At 35.8% G+C, this 25414-nt stretch overlaps 1 protein-coding gene across 6 annotated transcripts in view; it reads left to right on the forward strand.

The window, feature by feature from the left end:
* CCSER2 (coiled-coil serine rich protein 2) overlaps nt 1-21524 on the forward strand; it is a 156039-nt gene extending 134515 nt beyond the window's left edge. For 3 of the 6 annotated variants that reach the window (XM_061161954.1, XM_061161952.1, XM_061161953.1), the window contains one exon: nt 20566-21524. In XM_061161954.1, the coding sequence (XP_061017937.1) occupies nt 20566-21384 (819 nt within the window). In that variant the 3' untranslated portion in view covers nt 21385-21524. Of the gene's footprint in view, nt 1-9588; nt 9674-15408; nt 15451-15709; nt 15929-20565 lie in introns of those variants that run through there. The other 3 variants (XM_061161956.1, XM_061161958.1, XM_061161955.1) reach the window with 3 other exon arrangements.
* Nucleotides 21525-25414: the final 3890 nt, after the last annotated feature.

Consider the following 25414-nt stretch of genomic DNA (forward strand, 5'->3'; position numbering starts at 1 on the left):
GAATTGACCAAAAAACCAAAATAGAAAATTCCTTCAACTTAAACCATAGATCCATTTGTTCATTTATTCAGTGAACTTTGACTAGTTTTTTCTGTATTTCAATCCCAGCACTAAGGTCTTTGGATACTAAATAAAAGGCGTTGCCTGATTTTTAGCTTGTGATACTCATGGACAGACAGCAAGATGTAAATCTGATGATAGGCTTTGTTTCTGGACCAGAGGACGGTAGACATGTCGTCCAGGTATGGGGACTAGACCTTCTGACCCTCTAACCTGCCTTCATGCTGCCGTGACTTCTGCAGTTTTCGGTTCAGGAGTACAGGGTATTCCAGCACTCACTGCTAGAACAGACCAGTCATCTGGGAACTTTTTCTTTCTTTGGTAATGCTGTCTTTTTGCTCAAAATTAAGTTTCCCACCCTTTGCTTATTAAATCATACATCCTCTAAGTTTCTAAGTTAAACTCTTGTCTACAAGTTCTAGAAACACTTCCAGTAGACATGGAATCATGGGCTTGGAGTTGGTCACATGTCTGCTGTCTCTGAACTTGCCTGGTCTCATTTATCGTTTAGTCAGTCATATTTTACAGCTATTTCAGTTGTTTTTAACTACTGAAAGGAATATATAATTTTCTTATTATCGTGGAAGTTAGTTTATAGACTTGAGAAGGTCCTTAAACATATTTCTCTTCTCTCCCCAAGAAAATATCAATATAATTAGCATTTCAAATAATTTTCTGCTATGTTACTCTACAGTGCATTTTTTTTTACTTCTCTATTTATGCTTTTACTTTTTATTTTAAATTCTTATAAATTCATAGGAAGTTGCAAAAATAGACTCTTATTTCTTTCACCCAGTATCTCACAGTAGTTACATTTTATATAACTATAGTAGAGTATCAAAACCAGGAAATTGACATTTAGAGTATGTACTATTGCATTTTGTCACTTGTGTAGATTCCTACAATGACTGCCATATTTAAGGCACGGAATTATTGCATCACTACAGAGTTCTCCCTGTGTGCTGCCTTTTAACAGTCATAGCCACTTCTTCCCTGCCTGTCTTAACCCCTGAAAACTACAGTGTTTTCCATATCTAATCTTGTCATTTCAAGAATTTTATATAAATGGTGTTATATAAATGGTGTTATATAGGTGTGTGAGCTTTTGAGACTGGCTTATTTCATCTAGCATAATACCCTGGAGACCCATCCAAGTAGTTATGTCTTTCAATAATTTGTTCTTTTTATTGCCAAGTAGTATTCCATAGTAGGGATGTTCCAGTTTGTTTAACCATTCATCTATTGATAGACATTTTGGTAGTTCCCAGTTTTTCGCTGTTACAAATAAAGTGAATATTTGTGTTGATGTAAAAATTTTCATTTCTCTAGGGTAAATGCCCAGTAGTGTGATTTCTGGGTAATATTGTATCTGTATATTTAGTTTTCAAAGAAAGTTTATCAGAGCATCTGTGCTGTTTTAGATTCTCATCAGTATTGTATGAGTGACCTGGTTTCTCTATATCCTCATTAGTACTTAGTGTTGGTATTATTTTAATTTTAGCCATTCTAGTTAGGTATGTAGTTGATATCTCATTGTGATTTTAATTTATATTTTCCTAATGGCTAATAGTGTTTGTCTTTTCATGTGGTTATTAGCCATCATTACTGAAATGTCTCTTCAGATCTTTTATAATTGGATTTCTAATTGGATTGGATTTTTCTACTATTAAATATATATACTTTTTATATTCTTGATATGAGTCCTTTTTCAGGTATGTGGCTTGCAAGTTTTTACCCTCAATAGCTTGTTTTTTCATCCTATTGACAGTCTTTCACAGAGCATAAAATTTTAATTTTGATGATGTACAATTTACTGATGTGATGCTATCCAACCATCTCGTCCTCTGTCATCCCCTTGCCTCCTGCCTTCAATCTTTCCCAGCATCAGGGTCTATTCAAATGAGTCAGTTCTTCCCATCAGGTGGCCAGAGTATTGGAGTTTCAGCTTCAGCCTCAGTCTTTCCAATGAAGGACTGATATCGTTTAGGATGGACTGGTTGGATTTCCTTGCTCTCTAAGGGACTCTCAAGAGTCTTCTTCAACACCACAGTTCAAAAGCATCAATTCTTCAACATTCACCCTTCTTTACAGCCCAACTCTCACACTCTGGGCTTCCCTGGTGGCTCAGCTGGTAAAGAATCCACCTACAATGCAGGAGACCTGGGTTCGATCCCTGGGTTGGGAAGATCCCTTGGAAAAAGGAAAGGCTACTCATTCCAGTATTCTGGCCTGGAGAATTCCATGGATTGTATAGTCCATGGGGTCGTAAAGAATCAGACATGACTGAGCGACTTTCACTCTCACACTATATAATAAGTTTTAAATTGAAAACTGATACATCCTACTTTATTATTATTATTTTTAAAAAATGTTGCCTTTTGATGTAATTTTAGAATAAGATTGTCTGTATCTGAAAAAACAAATCTTGGCCAGGATTTTGAAGGAAATGTGTTAATACCTAAATATCATTTTGGGGAGAATTAACATCTTTAATATGTTGAGTCTTCCAATCCATAACGAAGATAGATCTCTCCATTAGTTTAAGACTTCTTTTGATTTCTTTCATCACCATTTTAGTTTTCAGAATACAAGTTCCTGTATATGTTCTTAGATTTATTATTTCATCTTTTGAGTGATCATAGATGATATTATATTTTAAATTCCAGTTTCCATGTGTTCACTGTTGGTATTTAGAAGCACAATTTATTTTTGTGTATTTATCTTGTATCCTGTGAACTTATTGAACTCACTTATTATTTCTGGGGGTTTTTCTTTAGATTGGGATTTTCTTTGTAGACCATCATGCCATCTGCAAATAGGAATGCTTTTCTTTCTTTTTGATCTACATGTCTTTACTTCCTTTTCTTGCATTATGCCACTGGCTAGAACTTCCAATACTATGTTGAATAAGAATGGTGAGAGTGAGCATTCTTGCCCTGTTCTTGATCTAAGGGGGAGAGCACTCAGTCTTTCACTATTAAGTAAATTTTAGCTGTAGGTGTATCATGGAGGGAAGGCTGAGGAAATTTTCCTCTATTCCTGGTTTGCTGAGAGGTTTAATCATGAAATGTGCTGAATTTTGTTAAATGCTTTTACTCTACTAATATAGTATGAGCATGTGATTTTTGCACTTTAGCCTGTTGATTGCATTGATTGATTTTTGAATAGTGAATCAGTCTGGTTAACCTAAATCCTACCTGGTCATGGTGTAAAATTCTTTTATATACACTATTTCTTAATTATATACACTAGTGTTTTGTTAAAGATAGTTTACATCTATATTCATAATGGATAATGGTCTGTACTTTTTTCTTTTTTTTGATGCTATTTTTGTCTGGTTTTGTGTTATTAGGTAATTCTGTCCTCATAAATGAGTTGGAAAGCATTCTTCTACTTTCTGGAAGAGATTGTGTAGAATTATTGTTAATTCTTTGAAATATTTGCTAGCATTCGTCAGTGAAACCATCTGGGCCTGACAATTTCTTTTTTGGCAGTTTTTAAATTTTTATAGGCCTATTCAAATGATCTCTTTCATCTCTGATGACTTTTGATAGTTGGTGATTTTGAGGAATTAGTCCATTTCTTCTCAAATTTATGACTAAAAAGTTGTTCATAATATTCCCTTGTCTTTTTAATGGCTGGGAGACCTGTATTGATATCTCACCTGATTTTGTTAATTTGTGTATTCTCTGTTTTTCTTTGTCAGTCTTTGGTGTGTTGATTTTATTGACTTCCTTGTTAATTTTCTTTGCTCAATTTCAGTAGTTTCTGTTCTTTGTTGTATTCTTCTTTCTACCAACTTTTGGTTTATTTTGATCTTCACCCCCTCCCAAGTTTCTTCAGGTATGAAGTTTTAGCTTATTGATTTAACATTTATTGTTTCTGTTTTTTCTGCAATTTTTGAAATTTTGTCACTGTGTCAGCTGTGTGTTTTGCCAAAAGTTCTTCTGTCTCAAAGGATTTGTTAACAAAATAAGCCACTCGTTATATACAGTTACATAATATAAATATTTGTTAGAGAGTTATCTAGCTTACTTTCAATATACTAACATTAAAAGAAAAGAGAAATAGAAACAGCAGAGGATACATCACCAAATTGGGTTTTGACCAACATCCAGACTTAAACAGTGCTGTGAAGTCCCGTGTCACAGCACATTTGGAGTCCCATTTGGGAAAAGGTCCCAGGCAATACATCTGCTCTGTGGGTGAGATTTAAGATTGCAGTTCAGGGTTCCTGTTTATAATCCCAGGATGCAAACTGATATCATCATCAATCTGTGACCAAATTGGAGCTCTCATTTCATATTAATGCTGTTTTGTTGTGTAAAACTTGCAATGTAATTAAGCCTGGGGCTTGGTTGGCCAGGCCCCTCCAGGGGCTCACCAATCTAAAGGTTTCTCCCCCATCTTAGCTGTGGTACTGCAAGTTTTGCAGTCACTCCCAGTCACTCCCAGTCAGGGCAGAGTCCAGACAGGTTAGAAGCAAGGTCTGAGGCCTGCTCTGCTTTGTCTCTGAAGTCTAAACAGGACTATTTATTTACTTTCCCTAACACTGTGTCCTGCAACTTCTGATATTTTGTCACTGCTTTAGCTGTGTCCTACATCTTTTGATAATATGTATTTACTTTTGTATTCATATGTGTTTTTTTTTTTTTTTTAATTTCCCTTGAGAGGACTTCTTTGACCCATGAATTACATTGTTTAGTATCTGAGTGTTTGGAAATTTTCCTGTCCTCTGTTTGTTACTGATTTCTCCTTTGATTCCTTTATGCTCAGAGAACACATTCTGTGTAATTTTAGTTCTTTTAGGTTTGTTGTGGTTTATTTCATGGCCTAGGCTATGCTATTTTGGTAAATGTCCTGTGGACTCTTGAAAATAATATGTATTTTGTTGTTAGATGGAGCGTTCTATAAATGTTGAGTAGATCCTGTTTGTTGATGGTGTCCTTGAGTTCTTCATATCGTTGCTGATTTTATTGTCTAGTTGTTTTATCAATTGTTGAGAGAGAAGTGTTGGACTCTCCAACTGTAATTTTGAATTTGGTTATTCTCATTTCAGTTGTGTCAGTTTTGTTTCATGTACAGTTGGTGTGTACACATTTAGGCTTGTTTTGTCTTCTTGGTGAATTGATTCTTTTATCATTTTATAAGATTCATTTTATATTTTATCTCTATTTGGTAATTTGCTCTGAATCCTCCTTTATCTGATAATAATATAGCCACTCTTGCTTTTTTTTTTTTTTTTTTTTTAATTTTTTTGCCTGGTATATACTTTTACTATTTTACTTAAAAATACTTACACTTTTATATCTAAGGTGGATTTCCTGTATGCAGCATATAGTTGGGTCATGATTTTTTTTTTTTTTATCCATTCTGCCAATCTGTCTTTTCATTTGTGTCTGAGCACCCTTTATATTAATAGAATTATTGATAACATTAGGGTTTAAGTCTACCATTTCTTTGGTTTCATTTTTTTTCTCTTTTATTTTCCATTTTCTTGCCTTTCTCTGTGTTATTTTTAGTTCTTTTAGAAGCCATTTTGATTTATATATAGTGTTTTGAGTGTATCTGCTTATAGAGAAATATTATGGTTGCTCTTGGTATTATGTTATATATATATAACTTTATGTGGTTTATTTACTAAGCATAGAAATCTTACTTTCATTAGGTCTCTTCTTCTCCCCATTTATAATATAAATGTCTTAAATATTTCCTGTACTTAAGAACTTGCTAACTGAAAGGACCACAAACTGTACAGAGGCAAAAAGACAGTTTCTTGGGGAGGGGGGCAGTCTTCAGAGTTGCAATTTGGTGGTCGCAGATTTCTAGAGGAAACGAGAATATTATCCCACTGGAGAAAAATGGGCAGAGGTTTTTATAGGAAAAAGATGGAAGTTAATGCACAAGTTATTTACCAAGAGTTTGTACTGGAAGGTAAAATTATTCTATACATACAATAGGGTTATGGAATGCATCTCATTCATTATGAGGGAAAAGTATGTTTTCTTTAGTTCAGAAGATGTCCAGTTCTCAGCGTTATTCTTCTCTTTTAGCAACTATTCAGCAGTTTTAATTTGGGATCTGTGGCAGGAGTCCAGGATGTGCAGGAAACATAGATTAGAGGTCTTCAGGCCACATCACCGTCAAACCTGACTTAGTTCATTTCACAGACTCTGTAAGACGTTAGGAGTAGAGCCAGTGAGGGTGGAAGCCTAGGTTCCCCAGTTGGTCTTTCCCAATGGGAATGGGAGTGTTTGTCCCATGGCGCTTAGCAGTTTATTGTGCACAAGTTTTGTGTGTTGCCAGGCCACCTCTTTCCTGGTCCTTTGGCAGGGTGCAGCTTTTCCTTGAGACTTTGTTGATTTTGTTTATGTGTGTGCCCATTGGCTTTTCCAGATGCTGGCTTCTTCATCACCTAGTCTGGGATACATTTGGGGGGAAATAAAAAAAAACCCAGGGAATTTTCTACGATGTTTTTTTGGGAGGTTGAACTTCCAGGACCCTAGCTGGTCCGTCTTCTCAACTATACCTTTCAGAGTTCTTTGTTTTAGATTTAATGTCTAGAGTTTTTAGCTGTACTTTGCAGAAGAAAAGGAGAGTGTATCTGTTGCATCTTGTGTGGAAGTAGAATTCTCTCTTCTATTAAATTTTAATCATAGCATATTACTTTGATTCTGTGAAAGTCAAGAAGATATACTTGACACCAAGAAAAGTAAGTAAGCTGTTATTATCGGGTGGTTATCTTTAATAGAAGAATAAGGAAAATACTCAAATCAACATAATGAAAAGAAGAAGAAAAATTCTGTGAGGTATCCACCAAGAGATACAGATGCTTATAAACAAAATGATTATAATTTATTTAGGTAGGCTCAGGAAAAGCTTTTACAAAATGGTTTGAAATGGATTGGGAAGACTGGATAGGATTATGACAACTCGGGTTTTGGAAGTGAAAGGAAGCATTTTTAAGTGGCAAAAATAGAACAAGTAATGTTCTTTGCCTTTTTAGGTAGAAACTCAAATGTTCGACAACTGTTAAGTCAACTTAATAGAGGAGTGCCCCTTAGCAGTCACAGGCAAAAGTGTTTTTATGTTTAATTCACAAGATTCTTTCTCCTTCTCATGCTCAGGTCCATCCCAGAGATCATGACTTGTTGGTCTTGGGGGAATTAAGAATGGGTATCATTGTGTTTGTTTTTTTGATTCTTAGGTACTTGCAATGTGTGTCCATGCCTGGCAGATTGTTTTATCTTCATCTCCAGTTAAACACAATAACTTAATTTATTTCAGTTTGAATTAGTAAAGAGAGTCTGCTGTGTGTTGAGGATGGTTAGGCAGAGAATGTGGGACATTTAACATTTTGTAAACTCCTGCCAGGTTCTAGGTATTCTCCCAGATATTTTCACTTAAGTTATTGTAAAGAGCTAATGATTTATTAGGAGAGACAATTTAATACGAAGTTGATTGTTTTAAGTGCCACATAAATAGAGTTATAAGGTTAAAGAATCACAATGACTGTGGAGTGGGGATATGGAGCAACTGAATTATAACAACTAAAAGTGAGAAGTTCCTTTAGGCACTTATAACAGAATACCATAGACTGACTGGCTTATAAACAATAGAAATTTATTTCTTATAGTTTTGGAGGCTGGTAGTTCCAAGATCAAGGTACCTGCCTGCTTTCAGATCATAGACAGCTGTCTTTTCACTGTGTCCTCACATGGAGAAGGGACGAGTGAGTTTTCTGTGATTTCTTTTACAGGGTACTAATCTGGTTCATGAGGGTTCACACCCTCGTGACCTAATCACCACCCAAAGGCCCACCTCCAAACTATCACACTGGGGCAATAGGTTTCAACATGTGAAACTTGGGGATAGGGACACAAATTCCAACCCTGCATCTTACAAATGAAGACTGAGATTTAGAGATCAATGGCTTTCTCAAGGTTACAGGACTCTTAGAAGATACGGGGAAAAACACAGTTCCCTGATTCCCAGTGGATACTATTTCCATAAACCTCCAGAGAGAACTTTGAGAGAGAATCTCTTGACTGCTGGTTTAGCTTGTATACAAAATCCTTATCTGAAAGTTTCTTTAGCCAGTGCAGTGAGTAGAAGAAGCTCACCCTGCTGAAACCCATAGGGAGGGAAGGGCATGCTCCTTCTTGGCTGTGGACCTGCTTTGTGTAAATGTTTTGGGTCAGAACATCTCTTAAGCAGCAAAATGGAGTTCTCAAGTAACATCTGTGGAGAGTGCCTGAGATCATCACCCTATTAAATATTTCCTAATCTATTTCCAAAAATATCTGTTGCTAAATTAGTGGAGAAATTACAATAACTTAAAAAGACAGGATCTCTATTTACTAGGATACTCTAAAGATTGTTAATTGTATTTAGTTTCTTATGGCTATTTGTTACCTTAATCAACATAGAAAACGAGTCTTCTCTTTTGGTTTTTGCTTTATGGTGAGCAGCGTAGAATTACTCATAAATTTAAATAAGTGTTTGGTTATACTGAGCCATAGCCAAGGAATGCTGGTATGGGGGTGGAAATAAGTTTTCTATTTGGACCTGAATGTTCCTGAAATCTCTAAACATCAGTAAAATACACTTGTAATCCTTTAGTACTTCATTTTCATATCAGATTAATTGGTGTGAAAAATTATGCATGCTTTCTTTTTGCAAATTGAGCTAGGTATGGTGGTATTTTACGGGCTCATTTTTCTTGATGCTATCATGAGTGTTTCTGTAGTTTAATGGGTCTCATCAGTGAGGAGGCAAGGAACAGAGAGACATGAGACCCAATCTGGTTCTATTTGTGTGAAGAAATTCCCTCTAGGAGATCCAGTTTTACCTGGAATGTGAGGAAATTGAAGTAAATGACATTTCAGTTGTATTCCAGTTCTTATAAGCTGATAAAAATAAGTAAAGCTAAGAAGCCACAAGTTTTTAAAATTAAAAGGTTTGCATGTGTAATCCATGGCCTGTATGTCACATTCTTGATATGGTACTCACTCTTGCAACTTTCTAAGTCTTTTGAGTGCTCTGGTGGTTCTACTATCTTCACTAATGTTCTTTATTTTTCTTGCTAATCCCTTGAAAACCTAGGATTTAAAAAAGAAATAAAAAATTTTTGAATGGTAATTTTTAATTGCGTGATTTATTATTGATGGAATTCCTGTGTGTTTAACACCTAAAGTCTGTCTTCCCTTTTAAGTGCTTTCATTTTTGCCAAAAACTGTGTACTACTTTAAAAAGAGAGATAAGCTGATAAATGTTTACCAAAAAAAGTGTTACTTCATATGCATTAACCACAAATATTAGAGGAAATAATTTTTTCTTCATATATGAAAAATAACTAGGTTTGGATTAAGATATATTTTTAGTAATTTGGGCTACCTGTATTTTAAAAAATGGAATCTGTCTTTTCATTAACACTGTTGTTATTTTTTTTTAAAGTATGACTGTGGTGTCTCTATGTTTTGGTTCCCTTTTTTATTATGCCTCCCACCCCCATCTCTCTCTGCACAGGGTGGGTATTCTGCTCCCTCCTTCTCTCCTTGGCAGGGCTCCTTCCAAGGGATCCCACGGACTGTTCCGCCGCACCGCAGACAGAGTGAGTCTGTGTCTCTCACTCCTATCCTGCTCTGCTTCCTGTTCACGTATCCCCTTTCTGCATGACCGTCCCTCCCCAGCACCTCCTCTCAGTCCAGAGTGATTTGCAGGCATATGTTAAACCAGCACTCCCTGGGCTCTCCTCTCTCAATTAATATTTCCTACATCTGCATGTGAACAGACTTTTCCACGTAGAGCCTCAGGAAAGCTGTCTGAAGTTAATGTCATTCTAATGCCATTTAAACTTGTTGCCAGTGACCCTATACCTACCGACATGCATCTGTCTTTAATATATTTTCTATTTTCATGACCTTGAGATAATATGAATAAAGCTTGTTTTTTAAATATAGTCATGTTAAAAATGTACACTCTAAATGCAGTGGTATAATGGACAGATGCATATTGTTTAGGGAGCAGGCTTACTAGACCATTGCACATTTCTTTAAATATTTCCTAATCAAAAGGCTTTGATTGCGTTTCACTGTTTTCTAATACAGAAATCTTTTAAGTCATTTAAAGGGTGTTTTAAAATAACTAATATGTCTTTATTATTTATCAGCCGCTTTACAGTACAGAAGAAATGACTTTTGAATATGCATGGTTTACTAACATTTCTAATGATTTAGTAATTGTTTGACTTCAAAAAAAATCTTTGTTTACATTGAATCTGCTTTCCAAAACAGTGTTTATTTGTGTTATATACTTACCTGGTAAGTTGGTTATATTTTATCTTTTTTGAAAAGTCACCAGAGAAGCTAATATTAATGAAAAACATATTTAAATATTGTCAGTCACAGTCACTTTTATGCCTTCTCCATGGATTTGCCCTAATTTGTAATTCATATCAATTTTTTCTTAAATTATCCTTACCTAAATAATGTGAAGTATCAAAGATCTAAAAGGGGGAAATTTTAAGCAATTAAAATTTTTAAGTGTGATTTATTCAAATAAAAATTTATTTCTTGAATTAGTCAATAGGAAGTATCAACATGAATTTGAGACAAGGTTTGAAATGTATGTTTTGGTCATTATGCCTTTCCTTCCCTTTTGCACTTTTTAAAGAATAGTGGGTTAGAGTTTGCATAGGCTTTCATATCAAGTTATTTAGTAGCAAGTTAATTTGCTCAAAGCATTCCTCCCTTCTCCTTCTTTATTTTTTTTGGAAGGAAGTTCCTGCCTGTAATATTAATAGTATGGCTTGGGCAATAACTTAAAATGAAATACTAAGCAGTACTGTCCTAAAATCCACAGCGTTTCTCTGTCATTGGGAATTTCTCCCATCTCTAGGTTACCTTCTTCAAACTTTCTTTCTTTCTCCATCAGCACCTTAGTCTTCAGTAGCCTTCAAATTTCCAATATTTCTCATAAAGATCAGCTTGAATTTCTATCCTGTACCCAAATTGAGTTCCGAAGTTCTGTTAAAGAAGGACAACTCCTTGGTGCATCCACAGCATAAAACACAGAGAGAAACTTTGAAATTAGTTTCTCCTCCAACCTGATCACATATTTTAGCCTGAACTCCCATCCCTGAAGACATGTTAGGGGACAGAGAGAAGTATACAGGTATAAAAGCAACATAAATTATCTCTCTGTTTAGAGGGAGCTATTGTAGGCTGAGATGATCCCTTCTCCTTCTTTCCCACCTCCCACCACCTTTGTAAATCCTCCTTTTTACTTCCCTTGCTTCAATTAAGTTGCTTTCGTTTCTCCTCTAAAGATTGCTAGCACGTAAAGAATTATACTAAATTGCTAGTGAACTAATCTGAATTACAAAGGGCAGTTTTGATAATGTATTCTTAGGCTGTAGCCACTATACTGCATGGTTGACAGATTTACCTCAGAGGGACGCACCTACCTTGAATTTTCTGAAGCCTCCTTTTAGTCCCCGTTCTTTTTCCCCACTGTTTTTCTCTCCTATTCTTCTTCCTCTTGTATAGATGCAGTATGTAATTGGAGTTTACAGTTAACTATTCAGTATTACAGATAGTTTTAGATTTAAAACATGTTTCCCAGAAGCACCCATTTCACTAGTTTCTTATTTGCATACCTTTAGAAATTTCTTGTCCCTCACCTGAGTCGTTGGCCCTTCATTTCCAAATGCTTCTTTCTCCTTTGGATTTAGACCTACTTTTTAAATTTCTAACTGTGTCTTGAAAGAACTGTCTGTTCTTCCATACTACCATCAAGATCTGTCTTTCTAGCTTTTCTGTAGATCAAACCTCCTTTCTCTGCATCTCCAAGTTAGCAAAAACAAAGTAAGTTTGGTTCTCCAGCATTTGAATGTGCTGGCCTCAGTATACATTGAGTTTTTTCTTCATCATTGAGACCTTTAGGACTCTGTTTGTGGAAAGTGATAGACTTGTTCACAGCTTTTTGACAGGTCTTCTTGAACTTTTAAGGTTCCTTTAAAGGAAATATGTATTAACTACTACATTATTTGAATTTACCCTGAGAACAGCTGACGGGAATATAAAAATAATAAGTATAAAATAATAACATTATTATTATATAATGACAAAATAATAGAGGAGAAGGTTATGAAACATGGATAAATCCAGTGGTTTTCCAGAGAGTTTGGGAATAGGTCTCCCCTTTTCCTACACTGAACTGCTTATGTAGTCAGCGATACAGTATTTGTCTCCACGTTTAGTCAGCATGTAACTTCTAGTGCTGATTTTTGGAGAGGTTAATTCTGTAAGTGATGGCATGTAGTTGAGAGAGTTCTCCTATATTATTGTATTTCAGTAGTAAGTTCTTTCTGATGCCCTCCTGAACATCAGCTTAAGCGAACTGCCTTTTTTGGTAAATGCAGAAGCCAGGTAAGCTTGGCTTATTAGTTTTCAGTAAGATAGTCTGTGTTTGGTTTTATATTTTAAAGTGTGTAAGAGCAGTGAACCTAACACAGGCATAAAGAGATAGCTTGTAGATATTGCAGAGCGTGAAATAACTGATGTTTATGGGACTGTTTAGTTCTGATAACTCTAGAAAGCTGCAGTGACTAAGAATGTTCTTGGTTAATGTAACAATATCTCTCAGAAAGATAAAGGAGATAAAAGGAAAATCTTGCTCTTAGTTTAAGTGTCTTTTTTTTTTCCCTCTCAGGAAATTTTGACTTACATTTCTTTTCTCAGATATATTACTAATCTTAACTTGATGATGCTTGTCTTCCAGTTTCAAATTGAATTTTCTCTAGGTTTAGAAAATATCTACATTTAGACATTCGAAGGTCTTCCTGTTGTCAGTAGGCGCTTCAACTTTTATCCAAATTGATAAATTTGGTATTTAGTATTTCTAATTTCCAGCTGTGTAAAAGTAGGAATGATAGTTTTATATGTATATGTATAAAAGTTTACATATATATATATGTAAAACCTACTTCACAGTATGAAAATTTAATAAAAAAATTTAATAAAATAATAACTTCTGGCAAGTAAAAGTCTTAGTAGTAATCTTAAATAACAGTTCTTGCCAGAGCATACTGCTTCTAGAAATACTTGACTTTTTCCAAAGTGTATTGAATACTGCCTATTTCTTATCATGCCTAAAGAGACTTTTAAAATTTGCTCTTTAACACCTTCCTCGAAAGAATTTAGAAATCTTACTTCCTTTAGCTTCCATGTGCAGTAACTTAAATTGGAAGAGAAAAGGTACTTTTAAGCAACAGAAGTCATTAATAATGTTTACATATTAAAAGCCCTGTTAAGCCCAAAGTTTCTTTTTTAAAACATTTTATTGAAGTGCAGTTGGTTTATAGTGTGTGTTTAGCTTCTGCTGTAGAGCAGAGTGACTCAGTTATACATACATGTTCTTTCATGTTTTCTTTGATTTATCACATGATATTAAGTTCCCTGAGCTATACAGTAGGACCTTGTTGTTTATCCATCTTATACATAATAGCTTGCATCTGCTGATTCCAAATGCCCAATCCAGACCAGTACTTTCTTGATATAGTTTTGCCTGGCTTGTAAATTTATATAATAATTATAATTAGTTATACTCACCAGAATTATGTTAAGAATAACAATTATATTGTCTTATATTTTCCTCCTCCTCTTATAATCTTCAGTGGTTGTTTTACAAACCTTTTTTGACAACTGACATTTTACATCATAACCCGGTATGTACTTATTGAATGAAACTATACAACCCAATATATGCATCTGTGTATATTTAAAATTCAGATAAAAGATTCATAAAATATTACTTTCTCTTAGGATATTTGATACACTCATATTTTCAGTTTTTGTTTTGCTTTTTTCCAAATAGTATTATTTGAGCATTTTTCATACAGGAAATATTTCTTGAAAACATAATTTTAATGACTGCGTGGTAATATGTTATCATGTGATTATGATATGCCTTATTGTTTTCCTGTTGTTTGACATTGATACTGTTTCCATTTCCCCCTATTAAATAGAGATACTAGAGATATTATTGTAGTGCAGTTTATTCTTGTGTATAGATCAGTGTTAGCACTAGAAGGATGGTCGTTAAAGGGCATGTGCTTTTTAGAATGCTTGATGTGTATTGCTGAACTGACAAACATGTTCATAATGTATATCTTAGCGTGGCTCAATCCGATTGGCTTCACCATGTGACTGTAATCAATTTTATATGTAAAGATAGCATGTCAGTGCTTTAATGAGAAATTAGCTCGGAGAGTGACTTTTCATAAAAATAAAATATTTTTCAGTGAAGTAGAAAAGGGTAGTAACTCAGTAAGAACAGAACAATTTGATTTTACAGTAGGCTATTTTTTTAAAGTGTAGTTAATATAGAATATGTGTCCACTTTTTTCCAAGTGCATATTAGTCATTGGGTAATTGACTAGAAATGTGCATCAAACATGGTCCTGGAAGCTGCCCTGTAAACGTCGGCACGGGTTAGTTTCTTTCTCAATAGCTTGCAATTATGAGAAACAAAGCAGTTGCTGTTGTCTGCATAAGCCGTTGATGACGCTCCGCAGGTTTGGGGTGGTTTTGCTAGCTGTGTTTGTTGTCCTGTCATGGTGCCTGCAGCCCCCTGCTCTGGATAAGTATACTGTGCATATTGGTCACCAGTGGAACTGTTCTATTGTGATATTTAGTTTTTTCTTTTTTTCCTGAAGTATTCTGCATCCCAGAGGTAGATTCCGATGGGTTTTACATCTCAGAGATGTAAACTCATGAAATTTAAGCATCTCATACTGATTATGCCTGTGTGGTAAATGGCTTAAGTCACTATTATTCACTTTGTTAGTTTTTAAAAGCTGTTAACTGATTAACTTAGAAAAGCCATTGAACTGCTTATTTCAGAAATTGCTTATTTTTAATTTGTATTTTTAAGTCAGGTATCTTCCTTAAGTTCTCTTGAGATTTGGGGACATTACTCTGACATCTAGGGAATAAGACATTCCTGGTCTCCCCAAGTCCCTGAAAACTTTGATTGGGTTCATGTGAATTATAGAGCAGAATTCACTGGACCCAGTTATGCTAGGGATCCAGTCCTGTCTTCCATCTCTCTAGTGATGTATGGAACCTTGCTTATAATGTGGAACATCATATTTAAAACATACATGAAGATCAGATTAGTCTTTTATTGCTCTTTAATGCAGCAGCATAAACTGAGTTGTGTTTGTAATGTGCAAGACTGAAGTTATTAAAAATAATTTCTATTTCCTTTATAAGGGATTACATGCAGTTAAACCTTTTTAGATCTTTGGAGTATGAATATTAATTGTGTCAAAATTCTTTTCAGTATTTTATTTGTTTAAGATTCTTCACGTGATTCCTTTTAAGGGTAAGAAGTTTATATACACTGTGCTGTGGATAGGAATATTTGTATTAACTTATAAACCACTTCAGAAAGTATAAATCTATTAAGAATATGTTTTTTCATTTTATACAAATATATTAGAATAATGCCTGAAAAAATACAACAAAAGCAAATACTGTTGGCTGCTACCCAGTCACGGCAGTTCCTTGGTGTTGTATGTGGTCTCTGACACCATTGTCCTGTCTTTTTCTTGTCTCTGCTCTCCCATTATGCTATTGGCAAGGAGTTGAGAAGTTAGTCCATTACTTCTCTGACAAAGCGTGGTACAGTACAATTTCAGATTTTTTCCTACCACCTTCCTCATTGTCACTTTTTTCTCCCCCAGTTTGCATGATGCATGTCAGAGCCTGCATGAAATTACAGGCATGTTACAAGTGGCTCCATTACCATCTTCCTTTTAACCTTTAAAATGTATTTAATAATGATAATAAAGTTATATGTACCAAGGAAAAATAATATTGGTAATTCCTGTGTCTGTCATGCAGTAGCATTATTATGCTTTAGGACATTTTCTTCTTTCTACCTTACATAGTTTGACACACTTTTATTCCATCAGGACTTGATATTTCTAGCTGCCCTCTTACTACTGGCGACTTTAGAACATGAAAGTTTACAGAAACTGATACTACTTTTCCTTATGTTAAAATGCTCGAAATCTTTGAAGTGGTGTGAAGCAGAGGTGACAGTTTTTCTCAGTGATGTGTGCTGATGTGCATTTTCTTGTGTTCAGTGTGTTTCCCCCAGTGGATCACTTGGAACCACTTTTTCCTGGAAACACTTGAGTTTGGTGTCTGAGCCCTTTCCTGTGTAGGTCAGGTCAGCTAAGAAGGCAATAGGGTGTCATCGAAGAGTTAATACCTGAGTGTTGGTGTTGAATCTGCCTTTTGAGTTTTTAAAATAATCAGCTGGCTATCTTGCATATTCTGAGAGTCTGTGAGCTCATGGGACTTAACTCAGTATACATAGAATAGTGGAGCTTCCCAGGTGGCACATTGGTACAGAGTCAAGCAGGAGACATGGGTTCAGTCTCCGGGTTGGAAAGATCCCCTGGAGGAGGAAATGGCAACCATTCCAGCATTCTTGCTTAGAAAATCCCATGGACAGAGGAGCCTGGCTGGCTACAGTTGAGGGGGTCGCAGAGTCTGACATGACTGAGTGACTGAGCGTGCACACACAGGATAGTCAAGTTTTACTGCTGCATTTTAAATTCTCTGTCAGCTAAAATTCTGGCTTTGCTGTTTGCTCAAGTGTATGAATTTGAACAACTACTTAATTTCATTGAACCTCAGTTTACTCATTTACAAAAAGATTATACCTTCCACCTAGGGTCTTATGATAATCAGATAATGCATGCTATGTATAGTTTAGCTGTCTAGGACTGGGAAGAAGGGAAACCCTTCTTTTACAGTCTGAAGTATATTTCTCAAGTATTTGGAATGTGTCAGTCTTTATATTGATACTGAGTACTTTGTATGCATGTTATCATTGTGATTAACAGCAATTCACTGAGGTGTAGGTACTGATATTATCCTCGTTTTACAAGTTATGAAATTCCATCTCAGAGGAGTAAGATAGTTTACCCAGTATCTCATTGATAGATTGAGAAGCCAGAACTTAAACCCAAATCAGTCTGTCTTCAAAACCTAAGTGGTTCAGTACTGTGTTGTCCTGGCTCCTTCATATAGCCACATGTAAATTCTCTCTAAATGTTAAATTGCCTTGCATTTCCTAGCTTTGGTTTATCTCCAGGAGGGCACTTGAGGATCTGTGTTGTATCAGATATGCCTCCTGTGAATTTAAAATATTTAAGTATGACCAACATTATTGAAATATGTATTTGGATTCTAGAAACCTTGTAATCTGTAACAACTAGTGTATTATAATACTATTACAGAATTTGCTTTTCCCCCCTCCAGACCTAGCTACTGAAGAGTCATAGCTTGAATTAATCATTTTCATACCTTTTAACAATCATAAGTGACATTTATTGAGCCATTTTGATGTGCTCTGGGAGGTTCTATCCTAAGTGTTTTACATGTTATAGTCATTTTAATTATTAGAATTAGAAATGGAAAATAGTTGAATGCTTGTTAAGATAGTTTCCCTAACACATTTCATCCAGAAATGTCTAGTTTCCAACTAAAAAGCACCTCTGGCATAGCTGGTAAGTCACTATGGTGGGTTCAGGTCATATGGGAGGTGCTGTGTTCAAATTAACATGTAATGAATCCTTCATGCTGTGCTTCTAAACTTGAATCATTAAGCTGACCCCAAACTTAGAGAACACATTTTTTAAATTATAAAATTTCTTGTCCATCAGTGATTTTTAAAAAATTTGTTTAAATTAGTGCTGTATCATTGACCTATGGTAATTTATTACCAAAGAGGCAATTTTGGAATGTATTACTTATTAATAGTTATTTATTCATTTATCCTATAAATATATATTTAATCCCCATTATGTGGGCTTCCCAAATGGTGCTTGTAAAGAACTGCCTGCCAGTGCCGGAGATACAATAGACGTGGGTTCGATCCCTGGGTCAGGTAGATCCCCTAGAGGAGGAAATGGCAACCCACTCCAGTACTCTTGCCTGGAGAATCCCATGGACAGAGGAGCCTGGCAGGCTGCATTCCATAGAGTCACAAAAAGTTGGATGTGACTGAAGCGACTTGCGCACACACATGTGCGAAATACTGAGGATGCCAACTACAGCAACAACAAAAAATTATGAATAATGCATGGTACATGCCTTAAGGAGCTCATAGTCTTTGGTTATCTTTGTAAGCAGCACAGAACAGACTTTTAAGATTATCATTGAAGATGCCTGTCAGCCCCTTGCATAATTACTTGGTAGTGTGTATTGCTGGCACTGTGGACCTTAACGACTGTAGCCGTTGCATTTGAGAATTCTCAGAATAGTGCGTTGAAGTGTATGTATTCAACGACTAAAGTAAGATTTGAAGTTGCTGAGTTCAGTGAGAAGCACTGAGCTCTTTCAGTCTAGGAATGGGTCTCCATTTTTAAACTTTAGCAACCCACTTTTCTGTAAATTATAAGGATGGAGTACTAAAACTCTACTTATTTGTGACTACAGGGAGTTTCCTGAGATCCCCCAGGAGTAGGGGGAATTCCTCCTGCCCTCTGAGTCTCGTGGGCTGCTGAGGCTATGCAATGAAAGGGCTGGTGGGCAGCTTACCCAGAGGTCTTTTGTTTCTGGATACAGGGCAGTATCCTGTCATTCATCTTCAAAGCCAGAAACCTGGAACTCACCTTAAACTTCTCTGTTTCACCTTCAAAATCTTTTTCAATCCTTTCCCTTTTTTTTTTTTACACTAATATCCTAACTTAAAACCCATATATTAATAATTCACCTGGGTGTTAGCAGTGGCATACTGTCTGGGTATTCTGCTTGACAATCTCATCCCCTTCTGTTACCTTCCTCATTGATTCCACCAGAATGACATTGTAATGACATTGGGTCTTAGAATTCCTTTGCTTAAAATTCCTCAATGTCTCCCATCACCTACTGTACAGAGTCAAAACTACTCAGCCTGATGTGAGTTCCTTTATGAGCTGGCCCTTGCCCACACCTTCTCACCAGCACTGTGCTTGCCAATTCAGGCTAACAATTTGAAGTTGCTAGAACCTATCATGTTCTTTTTTTGCCTTTGTATTTCATGTGTTCTGGCCCTCTATCCTGACTGGCACACTCCTGCTCTTCTTAAAACTCAGTTCAGATGTTGGTATTTCTTGGATGCCTTCTGTAACCTCTCTAATCAGGCATGTTTTGCTTCTACATGTTGTTATGCTTGAGACACGGTCTCATCTTTTGTTTACCTGACTCTTTCTCATGAGGCCTCTCAACCACAGGAAAAGCATTGTGTTCAGGTTCATATTTTCCTGTACCTACTACAGTGCGTGACATGTCAGAAATTTAAAAAAAGAATATGTGGGAGTGTGTATGTATGTGTGTGCATTTAAAACATCTATAGCAACCATCCCTGTATCATGATAGGACCAATAGGCTTTGCCCTATATACTTTAGCTATTTGGGCCATAGAAAGATAACTTTAAAAGTCATATTTTCTTTACTGACTGCCCAAAAGTAATAGAAATGGTATGTTTCCCTTGATTTGTATAGAATATAATCGCACAGTGGGCTCCAGAGAAGTGTGTGCAAGGCATGTCAGCCTCAAGAACTTTTCTATTGTAGGCTTCTGAGCTTTAGTTCAGGTTACAGGCAACTTGAAATCTGTTTTACTCTCAGACATCATCCAAAAAAGCTGACTATTTTTAATTTATTAATGGACATTTATTCCTGGGAAGGGTAAATCCATTTTTCACTTATCAGCCATAACAGAGCCTTAGTTGATCCCTCAAATGGCAGTGAGACAGAACGAATGAGCTGTGAAAGCCTTAAATTCCGAAACTTCAGTAGGAATGTTAAAAGTAACATAACATTAGCTTAAGACATTAACCTATTTTTGTGTAAGTGATCTCATATCAACTTAGAATATAATCTTCATTCTAAATTGTGTTTATCTGCTGGTAATTTTAATTCTCAAAGTTTAGAGCTACAGCACCTGACACTTTTAAATTAATACTTCTTCTAATAAATTGAAGTGGAATACAGCTTTCCTTTTTTAAAAAAAACTTTAAAATGGGTAATATTCTGAAATTCTTAGTTATTATCTGAATGTTTTATAGAGATTAAACCAAATGACTATATAGAAATCATTCTGTCAAGCTCTGTTTATATATCAAGTTTTAAATAATTATTGAATCAAGATAGGAATCTTTTTTCTTCAATAAACCAGTACTTTAATATTTTTCTTTTATCCTGTTTGATTTTGGATCTTGTTTAGTGTTTACTGCTTATACCATTTTTTGTTTGCATCATCACTCATATGTGTCTCATAAATTACTTGAATATTACAGCTTATTTTTTAATTAAAAAAACCCTACATGCTTCTCATATTAAAACATAATAAGTGCCAGCACAGCCTAATTGGAACATATTAATTCTGGGTGGTGTTTCTAAAATGAATTGTTGCTAATGTTGTTTTTAATTTTAATAGCCTCAAGTACTACAGCCTTCCAGCAGCCTTCCCAGACCCACAGACCACACCCAGGGAAAACTAGCAAAGCCGCAGCATACCGAGGCCCACAGTGAGTGCACGGTCCAGGGCACACGTCAGGGTGTTGTACCTCCAGATGAACGCTTGACACACGGCTCGCAGCAAGAAAGCAGCAATGGTCTGGAAGACCAGCCTTTTTCTTCAAGCCCGGAATTCACTAAGGATGTGGTGAAGAGTACGCCTTCTGAAGCAAACTTGAACACGACCTTGAATGCTCAAGAGCCTTATCATCTGGCAAATAATCAAATCAGTGACATGCAGTTTGTGCCCACTTCTCTTCAGACACTTCCCCAGTCAAGTACAGATGACCAGGCTAAGAGAGTTGGAAGAAATCGGTCTTCTCCAGAGGGCTACACATCTCAGCCCAAGTCCTCACAGCTTTTTAAGCCACCCATCTTGAATTCTTTGGTATCTCCTCCAGTTCCTGAAACATCTCCAAATAGGACTCCCACTTATAAGAAATCACCAATAATCACACAATGTAATTCCGCAAAACTCCAGCCAGCATCTAGTCAAACAGATCTTGCAAGTAATCCAAATCCAAAAGCGTCTAAGCTCCGCCCCCCCTCTGGCTCTTTCAAACAGAAACACACAAGCAGCCCCCGACTAGAACCTCAAAACTTGCAGGCCAAGACAAGCATCCCAAGGCCACTAATAAGAAGAAAAGAAATCATGCAGAATCCTAATGACAATTTGAATTCTGGGGATTGTTTGGCTTCTAATCAATACTCTCGTCTTCCTAAACCAAAGATACATTAAGTGCATGGCCGTCACCTGCCAATTTGTTTTTTTTAAAAAAACAATCTGTTCCGTAATAGCTTTATGTGTGCAGTTTGCTACCATGATGGAGGTTCCATTGAAAGCTTGCAAATCTTAAAATTAAAACATGGAAGCTTCTACTGGTTTGGCTCTTCCGTTTTATATCCTGGTTGAAGTACATACCATTTGAGCATATTTGTCTCAGGTAAACACGAAAGTTTGCTTACTCATTCAGAGGTCTACAGAAGGCTCTAATCATGTCATCCATTCCTCTGCACATCAGAAAATTCATAATATTCTACTTAGCAGGCAACAAGTGTGCTTGCTGAGGTAGTCCTTTTAAGGTCTGTATTAATTGTGGTTCTCAGAGCCTCACCCTTTTCCACTTGTCCCTCCGTGAATATGGTTATTATTTTAACTAAAGACTTGGTGATAATGAAAGATGATAGTCTGTAAGCAGAGGTCTGGCCAGTGATTTGTATATTTTAAAGGTCTATGCAAAAGCTCTGTGATGAATAAAGGAGATCAGGCTTTTAATGGAAAGTAAATGAAAGTTTTATTTTTCCTTGTTATAGTCTCAGTATTTATTTATTTACCAGACAAATTCCCCTGGCTAAAGTGCTTCATATTACGTATATAAACCAATTGTATGTTGCTTTAACATCTTGTTAAACACACACACACAGAAATTCACACATAATTTGTATTTGTTCTTATTACTGGATAAATTTTGGAAGGCTTGAGTGAAGATACATCTTGAAACCTGACCTAAAGATATATTCATTTGTAACATATGTTGGTGCTAGAGTTTTGCTGGTAATTCCATTTTGAATCCTATAGGCTTATGGATCCATGCTAGCTGTTTTGAGGTTCCACAGTATATATTTTAAATTAAGTCTTTATTGTAATATTTATATTTATTGACTTTCTGCTAATATCCGAAGACTGGAATAATGGACTTGAAATGTTTGCACAGAACTTTGATGGGATATAAATGTCTCATACATGGGGATTTAAAACTATTTTCTATAGCAAAACGAGTTAAAATATTTTGAGTATAATTATAAATTTAAGTAAGACTATCTTGAGAAAACTAGAATTCATAATAGTTGTGTTCTTCTGAGTTTTCCAGGTTTTCCTTTTATGTTGGTGTGTATTTGAACGACAGTTTCTTGAAAAGTAGATTTGGGAAGAAAACTAAAATTGGAAAGGGGAAATTGCGTTTTATTAAAATGTATTAAAAGATATTTCAATGGCAAATGCTTATTTATTTTAATGTGCTAGGAAGGCAGCTGTGGAACTGCCAAGGGACCATACACGTTAACCTAAATCATGCTGCTGACCGCTCGTCAGGTGGTTCAGTCAATGTGCCCTCCTGTTCTCCCAAACCATGGTGTCTCTAGGCCGTTCATCTGCTGCTGCTTTTGTTAGGATTAATGTCTTTCAGACAGACAGTATTTACAAAGTCAATTTTTGTTGTGATCAGCTGACCGAAAATTTATCATAAGGGATCATGGCCAAAAAGTCAGTCACTCAGATTTCTAGGGGTCCCTTTATAAAATGTACATTGCCCCATTTTAGAGAAACAACACAGCAAGAGCGCTAGTGGAAATTTGAAAAGAGGTGTTTACTGCCATTTGACGCAGTCATCCCTTCCCTGTCAGGGAACCATTTTAGTGGGTTTGCCACTTCACCAGATACCAGCCCTTCTTGGACTTGGTAATAGATGAGCAACCCAAATCTCGAATCAGGCTCTCATCCGACAGCACTTCTGCCAGAGAAGCACTAGAGTTTAGAAAGTTTTCACATAATGCAGGTATTGTTACTATGCTAAGTGATGAGGTATATCAGGAAGGCTCTTTTTTTACTTCATAGAGCAAGCAGTCATAGCTGAAGCTGTAAGTGGGTACGTGTGGTCTTTCATTTTGAGGAAGAAAGAATACTGTTCTCAGATAGAGCAAATGAGGTGTTTCCCTAAAGTAGAACATACTGATTAATAGGTTATGGTTTATTTGGAAATTGAACCAAACTCTTGAGAAATGTTACCTTTATCTTTAGGGAAAAAATTTTTAAATATTTACTTTAACCCCCTAATCTGAGGGTAATGTCTTTGTGTATTAAAATGTTTACTCCTGCAGTATGTTTATTCTAATCCTTTTCCTGGTCTGTTTTTTATTCCTGATGAAATTGCAGAAATATTAATCCATCGGTTCAATTTCTGTGTACCTTTGTTGAGCCTTAATCTTGGCAAAAGGCTCATCAATATAATTTTGAAGCATACTATTATATTTAAGAGAAAAAAATCTAGGATGCTTGCACGAAACAACAAAGTATTTGCCTGCAGTTTTCTTTAAAAACTGCAAGAATATTATGCTAGTCTGCTCCTTAGTAAATGTTAAATCAAAAGTGAGGTGGGGCAGTAGCTCACCTGAATAATCAGAAATCACTGTCTCAGATTTGGCTTGATCTCTCTGTAGTGCTTCTGTAAGTCAACTCTGTGCCAAATACTTCTCCATAGGAACTCAAATCCTTGGTTCTTGTGATTTTGGTGAAGAAGGTTGCAGTGTATGAATTTATAATCCTGAGGAAGAAGTTTTTATGGGTGTTAAGTTTCACATTTGTGAAAGAGAAAATAAGAGTATGTGGAATTATATATTTGGCTGTTAATGGGATGCATATCAAATTCCTTAAAGACAGCTTGGCCTAAGGAGTTAATCAGTACAGCTGCAGATGATTTTAAAGGCGCTAAAGAATTATATAGTTAATATAATTTAGAATGTTTCTAATAACTGAGACCCTCTAGCTTTGTTCTTTAGGAGTCTCATTTTAATTTGTGCAATATTTTCAGGCATACAACTACTGTTCATTGTATTTATATAGATATTAGAGAACCTTACTAAGTATTTTAACAAGTAAAAATCTGAATATGAGAGAAACTATCAGATTTGCACTTTAAATGAGCTTAATTGCTTGGAGTTGTGCCTGAAGTATCGAAATGCCTCCTATTGGGTGTGGCTTTCTTTGTTGAAATGAATTTCTCTGTAATTGTTGCTGTTAGAAGGACAGTCGTTCACAGTTGTATTCTAAGCATGTCACTTTTTCCATTGAAGCACTAAGTTCTTTGAATGTCTCATTGTCCCATTAAGTATTTTACTCAGACGCATCAAGGAGAACACAGTCCCCCTATAGCTGTCACTTCTAAATCTTCCTGTAGCGTAGATGGTACAACAGACACACAGATGCACTCTTCCTCTCTGAGTGGAGTTGTCATGGTGGATTCCTGGTCTCGGGGGCACTGAGGATGTAATTTGGAGTCACCGAACACGCTTGCAATGGAGCAATAAGACTGCAGCAGAGTTCCGTTTACTCTCAATCTTAAGTTTTCATGTTTTTGAATTATTTGGGGTAGTTATGTTTGCATGCTTATCCATACATTTGAACATTAATAATTATAGCTGTAATACAAATACCTGATGTTTTTCCTTGGGGATGATGGCCTTGCTATTTTACTTAATTCTGATGCCTGAATTATATTTTAAAACTTTCTTTTCACACCTCCCTTCGATTTTTCTGCTGCAGCAATTTGAAAGAGTATGTTTGGATAAATAATTATGATGGTGAGCACCAATCTACAACTGTGCTGTTAAGTAAAGATACATCGTATGTTTTAACCTTATTGGGGGAAAGCTACCCACTTTCTCCTTGGTAGAGCATCACCACAACAAAGTAAAACTGACCCTAAGAATTTAAAATCTCTTCATCACTGCTGACTAAAAACAGAACACCACAGTCTCTATCTGCAGTATTGTTTTTCCCATTGACTTAAAAAATCAGTTCAGAGTAAATACTGTATATTAGAATTTGCTTGTAAAATGAATTATAAAAACTGGATGTAAAGTCTCTTTCCTGAAAATGTTGGCATAGTAAATAAAAATAAAGTTCATAATTATAAAAATGTTCTTGTCTTTCTCAACATTGACATCCACAATGTACTTTTTCTCATACCTTTTTTCCACAGAGATCTAAAATG

Source organism: Dama dama, chromosome 15 (assembly GCF_033118175.1).
Source record: "Dama dama isolate Ldn47 chromosome 15, ASM3311817v1, whole genome shotgun sequence".
Taxonomy (NCBI): domain Eukaryota; kingdom Metazoa; phylum Chordata; class Mammalia; order Artiodactyla; family Cervidae; genus Dama; species Dama dama.